The sequence below is a fragment of the Topomyia yanbarensis genome, chromosome 3, assembly GCF_030247195.1.
Source record: "Topomyia yanbarensis strain Yona2022 chromosome 3, ASM3024719v1, whole genome shotgun sequence".
Classification (NCBI taxonomy): domain Eukaryota; kingdom Metazoa; phylum Arthropoda; class Insecta; order Diptera; family Culicidae; genus Topomyia; species Topomyia yanbarensis.
Genome location: NC_080672.1, coordinates 31,766,918 through 31,775,541, shown reverse-complemented (window position 1 = coordinate 31,775,541; position 8,624 = coordinate 31,766,918). Strand labels below are relative to the sequence as shown.

The window sequence follows — 8,624 nt, the reverse complement described above, 5'->3', positions numbered from 1 at the left end:
TGAAGATCGAATCGTCAGCTGACATTCATGATCGGCTTGGTTTCTTGTGGGTTTTTCACTCATTCAGTGAAGCACGAGTACAGGCAATCTACCTAATCTAAGATAAAAAGGAAGAAGAATTTTTTTTTTTTTTGGCATCAGCGTCAATCCGGCACTAGCTTAGTCCTGTCACTAAGTTAGTGTCGGATTCTGATGAGACAAAGTCGAAACGCAAATTCCTAAACTAATTTAACTTAATTTATATTTTCAATCACTCATTCAATTTAAGAATAAAAATATGTCCTCCTGTGGGGAATTACTATTAGTGACTCAATAAATTCCACCAAAAAAATAGTATCACGAACATATTCAATTCAACTTGATACAGTCGAGCAGAATATTTCATTACATATAGGTCCAAACGCGCACTGCTAGGTCAGCTTCATCCAGCAAGCAAATTCACCAGTCTGACGGAATCCGGGTCAAGTTCACGCTTCATGTCGTGTGATCACTGCTCAGTAGACGCAACTACTCGGAAGCTGTCCGATAAGACTACTTCGCTGGTCAGCCGTTCGCGTGTCTGTGGCCACAACACAAAGTGATGCTATCCGAGACAGCCGACATTTGCGCTCGATGCGACACAGATATAAACACACAGCAGCTATGGTGGTGAGAGTGATTTTGGTGCTGGTTTTGAGCGTGTGCAGTTCTACTCCCGCGCTGAGTGCAGCTAGTAGCGAGCAGCGACCTTGCACGGTGACGTTCAGCGAGCGTGGCCGTGGTAGTGGTGTATTTAAGCGTACCTTCAATGGACTACCGTATTGTGAGTTCCTGGGGATACGCTATGCCGAAGCTCCAACGGCGGGGCTGCGTTTCGAGGTGATAAGAAAATGTACTTTGGTATTTCCAGTGAAGTGATAATATTTGTTTTTTTTTCGCAGAATCCAGTTCTGCGTCATCCGGAGGGAGAGCTGGAATTTAAAGAGTTGGGTAGCATATGTCCGCAAGTGGACGACTTTAATCATGCCACGCAGGTTCTGGGCGATGAGGACTGTCTGTTTATAGACATCTACCATCCGGTGCGAAGTTCGCCGAATGATGTCCGGAAGCTCCCGGTGCTAGTATTTGTACATGGCGGCAGCTTTGCTGTCGGATCATCTACAAGTGACTTATTCGGTGTCGATCTTCTAATGGAGCATGTATAAAATTCTCTTGCTAATATTCCGTTTTGTAGTTTCGATTGAATTTCAACAAATTTTAGGATATAATCGTGGTCAGTGTTCAGTATCGATTGGATCCGTTGGGCTTCCTACGTTCCAGTCATTTCAACATCAGTGGAAATTTTGGATTGAAAGATCAACGAGCGGCGCTACGATGGGTTCAGCTGTACATCAACAGATTTGGTGGTGATCCTACCAGGGTCACGCTTATGGGTCATAGTGCTGGAGCTGCTTCTGTTACGTACCATCTATATTCCAACAGTTCGAAAGGTTTATTCCACCAGGCATTCGCTCTGGGAGGTTCCATGCTTGCTCCGTGGGCATTTCTGTACGATGCAGACAACTACTCGTACCAGTACTTCCGAGATCTAAACATCACAACAATCGAAGAGTTGAAAAATGTTGATTTCAAGACGTTCTGGAACAAAGATATCGTGTACAAATTTGCAACGGTACACTATGCGTTTTGTGTTCCGAGTGCGGAAGCTGATGAACCGGACGCATTCTTCACCAAATCACCTCCAGATTTGATTCGCGAAAAACCGATCAATGCTGTGCCTCTGCTGTTTGGGCAATCCTCGGAGGAATTTGAATTATTCCTTAGCTACGTGCATGACTACTGGATGGGCGAAAATTACCCGAACATTCAGAATGAGACACTGAAACACTACATCGAAGATGTGGTGGATAGGGCGGCCGAACTGGCGGAGAGTATCAACGTCGAGCTGAGCAAAGACGTGTTCTACCAGGAGCTGTCAAACACCGCGAATTGGTTCTTCCCAAACAAACTACTACTGAACGAATATTCCAGGTGGGTTCGCGATGCGACCTACTTCTTTCGGTTCCAGTACGATGGAAAGTTTGGACGGTTCAAGCGAGAATTCCAGGAGGCACTGGTCGGAGTTAAACATTACGGAGCGATTCACGGTGACGAGTTGGGGTACATTTTCACGCCGAATAATGTAGAAGATGCTCTAGCTAACCGAAGCCTGTATGAGGAAGAGTGGATGGTGCACGAGAGAACGGTGCAGTTGGTGGCGAGCTTTGTGAAATTTGGGTTAGTTTTGGTTTGATCGTGTGGAAGAAATAGTTCAAGTAAATTATTTTTTTTTTTCAGAACACCAAATAAGAATCAAATGGAACTGGTTTGGCAACCGTACAAAAGTTTTTCTTCAAGCCCACGGTATTTAAACATAGACAAAACATTCGAAATTCGCACGGAACAAAGAAGTTTGTACCACGCTTTTTGGAGTATCATCTACCAGTGTCTCTACCACTACAGCTGCAGTGAAATAGACGATTTACCGCGACTTGTGGAAAGGTATAGCCGAGGCAACCTATGAAAACATAAATAAAACCTAGGTGTACATGTTTATCTTTTTTATTGTTCCATCAAAAAAGTCTGCTGAATGGCAGCGAGTGACATCCGCAACTGTAGGCTCAAACACAAACACACAGCCCCGGAACTCGTTATGCAGCATGACAATAATTGAATTTTTAATAAACACCACAGTTCGCACCTGTTTACCCCCACCACCCCTGTACGGACACAACCGTGTAGAGTAGCATGAGTTCCCACCAGTCGTGAGGTTTCATGCCCCGCTTTGGAAGCATGTTTCTTTTCCGTTTCTGGCACGGGCTGGTGTTTGTCTGTCGCCGGGTATATGTGTTTGTATATGACACAGCGAAGTCTGCCCCAGTGGCTTCCATTTGCATACAAATTAGCTAATGCACTTTAGTTATGAAATAATTTGCATGTTTGTGTCATTTTGGAGAATCCAACCAGTGCTTGGCGAAAAACACGCTCCGAGATTAATCTCGCGACTGTCGGCCAGGGCAGGATCATCCACGGTACAACGTGGAATAATGTGGCACAAAAAAAAACGTGTCACGATGGTGGGAAGCAAAAGTTGCAAAAATGTATACATATTTATTTGCACAGGAAGCAGTACCCAGTGACATGGTTTGTTTAGCAAATATGCTGAAATTTGGTATGATACAGTATATGTGGTAGGTCTTGGGGTCATGTGTTGAGTTTTAGATTGAATTTGATAACTGGGCAAATTTAAAGTTAGATTCATAGTGAAACTAGTACATTGAACCTCGCAGAATTTCATATATCGTGGCGTGTTTTCATTGTGGATAATATCTGTGACATAACCGGCGTGTTGTGACTGCACTTCGGACATGTTATTTCAAATCTAATGATATTCAACGGAATCATAAGATTTGACCTAAAATGTTTGAATGGGAAATTTTCAACTTATTCCTTATGATAAGTATAGTGGTTTAGAAAGAACCTGCTGAACTTTTACGCATTTCTTCAACACGTAAAGTAACTCTTATCATCGCTGCAAGTTGTTAAAATGTCCGAAAGTGTAATCTCGACACACCGCACAGTGTCGCCTAGTCGGACAAAACCTCAAAATTTTATTTTAGATTTTTCATGATTTAACATTTTTCTCTGATTTTTAACAGGTTCAATAGAGTCTTCCCAAAATATTAAGTCACGAGGACGAGAGTTCGATTTTTTTACAGAATTTCAAAGGTGAAATAGCTGATGGATTCTGAGGAAAACTATTTTTAAACCTAAGCTATTCAAATGAATATATTTTTTTAGTTAAGATTTCGATTGGGGTCAAACTGATTTCATTGGAAAGGTTATTCGCTAGACTTATAGCTACCATTCGATTTAGTCGATACAAGCCTTCCTTCTCGCTCAGACATGAAAAACAAATAGTAAATCGAGCAATAGTTTAAAGTTAAAATGTTCAAAGTGGCTGTACTTTTTTTTGAAACGGTTCGGAAAGATCGCTTGTTGTTCATGATACTTGAAAATTAGTGTACTTTCCGAAAATGAATATCTTATTTTGCCCCTTTCTGCCCCGAGGTATGAAAAAAGGTGATTTTTCATGATTCGTCTGAAGGAGACGCATGGTAGCCTTTGACTACCCAGGGTTCCCAATATAATTTATAGATGTGTCTTATCATTATCAACAATTGAAACAACGTGTATTCTGCTAAAAAAATCACCGCACCTAATTTTTTGAAAATGAGTTTTCGGAAATAGTGCACTTTATATTCGTAAATGTTGAATTTGCGAACCACCCCAAGTGCCAAAATTTTGAGGCAATAAAAAACAAAAAATAAACATCAAATATGAATTTAGCGTCACAAAATTACCCTAATGTGAAGTTTTCATCAATTTCGGGCCGCTTTTGAGGTTTTGTCCGACTTTTGTATGAAAGGTGATCACTGTGCACCGGTTTTGTCACAAACGTTTCTGGAAATATTTTTCGAGTTTCCAAGTGTTTTTTCCTTCTTTTCCAATTTGCACAACATTCTTTGAAAATATTGTTAGAACGTATTTGATGAAAAGATGAAAATGCAAGTGTAGCAAAACTGGCCACTTGGTTAGATGGATTTTGGGGGAATGAGGTAGTATTAGTATTAGTATTAGTATTAGTATTAGTATTAGTATTAGTATTAGTATTAGTATTAGTATTAGTATTAGTATTAGTATTAGTATTAGTATTAGTATTAGTATTAGTATTAGTATTAGTATTAGTATTAGTATTAGTATTAGTATTAGTATTAGTATTAGTATTAGTATTAGTATTAGTATTAGTATTAGTATTAGTATTAGTATTAGTATTAGTATTAGTATTAGTATTAGTATTAGTATTAGTATTAGTATTAGTATTAGTATTAGTATTAGTATTAGTATTAGTATTAGTATTAGTATTAGTATTAGTATTAGTATTAGTATTAGTATTAGTATTAGTATTAGTATTAGTATTAGTATTAGTATTAGTATTAGTATTAGTATTAGTATTAGTATTAGTATTAGTATTAGTATTAGTATTAGTATTAGTATTAGTATTAGTATTAGTATTAGTATTAGTATTAGTATTAGTATTAGTATTAGTATTAGTATTAGTATTAGTATTAGTATTAGTATTAGTATTAGTATTAGTATTAGTATTAGTATTAGTATTAGTATTAGTATTAGTATTAGTATTAGTATTAGTATTAGTATTAGTATTAGTATTAGTATTAGTATTAGTATTAGTATTAGTATTAGTATTAGTATTAGTATTAGTATTAGTATTAGTATTAGTATTAGTATTAGTATTAGTATTAGTATTAGTATTAGTATTAGTATTAGTATTAGTATTAGTATTAGTATTAGTATTAGTATTAGTATTAGTATTAGTATTAGTATTAGTATTAGTATTAGTATTAGTATTAGTATTAGTATTAGTATTAGTATTAGTATTAGTATTAGTATTAGTATTAGTATTAGTATTAGTATTAGTATTAGTATTAGTATTAGTATTAGTATTAGTATTAGTATTAGTATTAGTATTAGTATTAGTATTAGTATTAGTATTAGTATTAGTATTAGTATTAGTATTAGTATTAGTATTAGTATTAGTATTAGTATTAGTATTAGTATTAGTATTAGTATTAGTATTAGTATTAGTATTAGTATTAGTATTAGTATTAGTATTAGTATTAGTATTAGTATTAGTATTAGTATTAGTATTAGTATTAGTATTAGTATTAGTATTAGTATTAGTATTAGTATTAGTATTAGTATTAGTATTAGTATTAGTATTAGTATTAGTATTAGTATTAGTATTAGTATTAGTATTAGTATTAGTATTAGTATTAGTATTAGTATTAGTATTAGTATTAGTATTAGTATTAGTATTAGTATTAGTATTAGTATTAGTATTAGTATTAGTATTAGTATTAGTATTAGTATTAGTATTAGTATTAGTATTAGTATTAGTATTAGTATTAGTATTAGTATTAGTATTAGTATTAGTATTAGTATTAGTATTAGTATTAGTATTAGTATTAGTATTAGTATTAGTATTAGTATTAGTATTAGTATTAGTATTAGTATTAGTATTAGTATTAGTATTAGTATTAGTATTAGTATTAGTATTAGTATTAGTATTAGTATTAGTATTAGTATTAGTATTAGTATTAGTATTAGTATTAGTATTAGTATTAGTATTAGTATTAGTATTAGTATTAGTGTTAGTATTAGTATTAGTATTAGTATTAGTATTAGTATTAGTATTAGTATTAGTATTAGTATTAGTATTAGTATTAGTATTAGTAGTAGTATTAGTATTAGTATTAGTATCAGGCGATTCGCATTTAATGTAAAAGATCCTGATCACTGCGCGCAGAAGACAAAGAGTTAAGTCACCGGGAAACTCTAAGCTTGCTCATATGAACCCGCTCCACGCTTTTCTAAAATTTCTTCCTTCAAGTTGCCGAAAGAAATGAAAGTAGTGCGTATTCGCAACTATGAAAAATATCGGATTTTCTCATTATTCTTTATTCGACCGTCGTTGTACTACCAGCCAGCATCAACAGTAGCAGAGCAGCATTTTTTGCACCATGGCTCCCACAAGCAGTTGGCAATGAAGACCAACCGTAAAAGTACCTCATCACTAAAACCAGGGCGACTATTTTCTTCGCATAAATAGTTAATTTAATTTTCTTACCTTCTCTAATCATGTACATTTTGAATGTACTAAATATTTTACTAAAGAGTCTACCGTCTAATGGTTCGTTTTGCATTTTAGCGTGTTATTATCCTAGAAAACCAGTACCACTGTCGCACGGCATCTTCATTAAAATTTAAAACAATTAAAGGCGGCTGAAGAAAATATTGGGGGACGGGGTGCGGCAATGAAAATGAAAAATTACAATTAATACTTACTAAACATCAATTGGTTGATCCTTAAAAAGACCGTTGGTTTGTGTTTCATTGTGGGAGTCACAATTATGGCGCGCTCACCGCGTTTTCGGCGAGCCAGCTGGATGTCTTTCAGTATGATTATTACCCGCCTGGCGTGGATAGCGCATTATTCCGTATCCTCGAACAGGGCCATTACGGTTCAGCTCTGTAAGCGTGGATCGGTTTTGAAATCCACTGGAAGGACACTGGAAAGGTAGATTGCGTATTATCTGTCGACTTCTGATAGCGACGAATTTCTAGCAGGGCGAGAATTTCTGGTCGGTAGCAGTAACGATTACGTCACTAGTTGCGGACTGCCGTCGCTATCAACTACTTGCGGGGAGCCTTCCCTCCGGTAGACTTGCGAGCGGACTGTTTGCAACGAGCCATGGCGCGAAAAACGCTGCTCCACTGCTGCTGATGCTGATAGCACAACGACAGTCAAACGAATGATGAAAAAACCGATCGATCGATCGATATTTTTGTATAGTACCGCGTATATGCATTACTATCGTTCGCTCGCTCGTTTTCGTGCCAAATGCCTTACCATTCCGTTCGGTTACCAATACTAGCATAACCAAAACGAATATGTCCTCTTGCAACATAAAACGGAGCGCCGTTCACAAGAAACCATCTTAGATGTCAACTGAAAGGAAAACGTCAAACCAGCGAGTAATATACAGAGATTGAGTCTGCGTGTTAATGTATCTTTTGAAAGTGAAACATACTGTGAAAAGTAAATTGAATGTCGTTACAATATAAAAAAGGAAAAAGATTGACTCACTATAAATCGTTAATAATAAAAAAAAAAAGGAAAAGAAAATGTACCGCGATGGGGATCCATCCAGCAGCTTTGGGTGAAAGCTGCCGACGCCGTGTTCAAACAACACACAGTGACTATATGCACAACTTGTTGAGGCAGACACAAGAGTCGATGAAATAAAACACCCCGGCAGGCAGTGAGGGCAAAAACTAACTCATTCAATAAGTTTCATCGTCGCACAATGCTTAGGGTGGAAGTTTTCCATGACTTAATTTTTTGTCTTTTCCATGACTTAATTTTTTGTCGGCTCCGACAGCATAAGTCATTAAATTGACTTTACGCTTGTCCGGACATGCCGCAGACTCAGGTGATTCGCATTTAATGCCGAAAGATCCTGACTCCTGCGCTGCAGAAGACAAAAAGTTAAGTAGCCGGGAAACTCTAAGCTTGTTCATTGACCCTACTCCTCGCTTTTCTAAACTTTCTTACTTCAAATCCTTGCTCTCCCTTGAGAACAATGGCTCTTAATATTTGAAAAATACTTCACCTTCCAGTCCCTTGCTAATTATATGTCGTTACAATATAAAAAAGCTAGAAATAAAGATTAGTTAAGCTAAGATAATTAGTGTGAGCTCTATTATTATACCTAATTGTTCAACTACCAAAGCTCGTTGGTTGCCTGTGAAAAGGAAACACATGAGTTTGCCACTTATCGTTCAGTGTGCTATTCAACATTTGGCCTGTGTTCAGCCAAAGACATCCGAGTGCCATTTTGAGATACATGTCGAAAAAACGCTATTGCACCCAATGTACCACAAAAACCGTCCAGTTTATTTTGAGAACTCAAATAGTCATTGAAGACAAGCACAAATCTTCTAACTTTATATATGGGTCATTC

General features: G+C 36.4%; 1 protein-coding gene across 1 annotated transcript; it reads left to right on the top strand.

Moving 5' to 3' along the window:
* Nucleotides 1-487: 487 nt before the first annotated feature.
* Nucleotides 488-2,574, top strand: LOC131692626 (esterase B1-like). Its single transcript, XM_058979782.1, has 4 exons — nt 488-858; nt 921-1,178; nt 1,241-2,256; nt 2,317-2,574. Exons 1-4 carry the CDS (start codon nt 613-615, stop codon nt 2,540-2,542), a joined length of 1,746 nt encoding a protein of 581 aa, XP_058835765.1. The 5' UTR covers nt 488-612; the 3' UTR covers nt 2,543-2,574.
* The last annotated feature ends 6,050 nt before the right edge of the window (nt 2,575-8,624 follow it).

What these genes read in the sequence shown, in the direction of transcription:
- LOC131692626 (XM_058979782.1), top strand. Translation starts at nt 613, where the DNA reads ATGCGACACAGATATAAACACACAGCAGCTATGGTGGTGAGAGTGATT. An exon ending in CGGCGGGGCTGCGTTTCGAG is followed by an intron (nt 859 to 920) that starts GTGATAAGAAAA and finishes TTTTTTTCGCAG; the next exon opens with AATCCAGTTCTGCGTCATCC. An exon ending in GCGAGCTTTGTGAAATTTGG is followed by an intron (nt 2,257 to 2,316) that starts GTTAGTTTTGGT and finishes TTTTTTTTTCAG; the next exon opens with AACACCAAATAAGAATCAAA.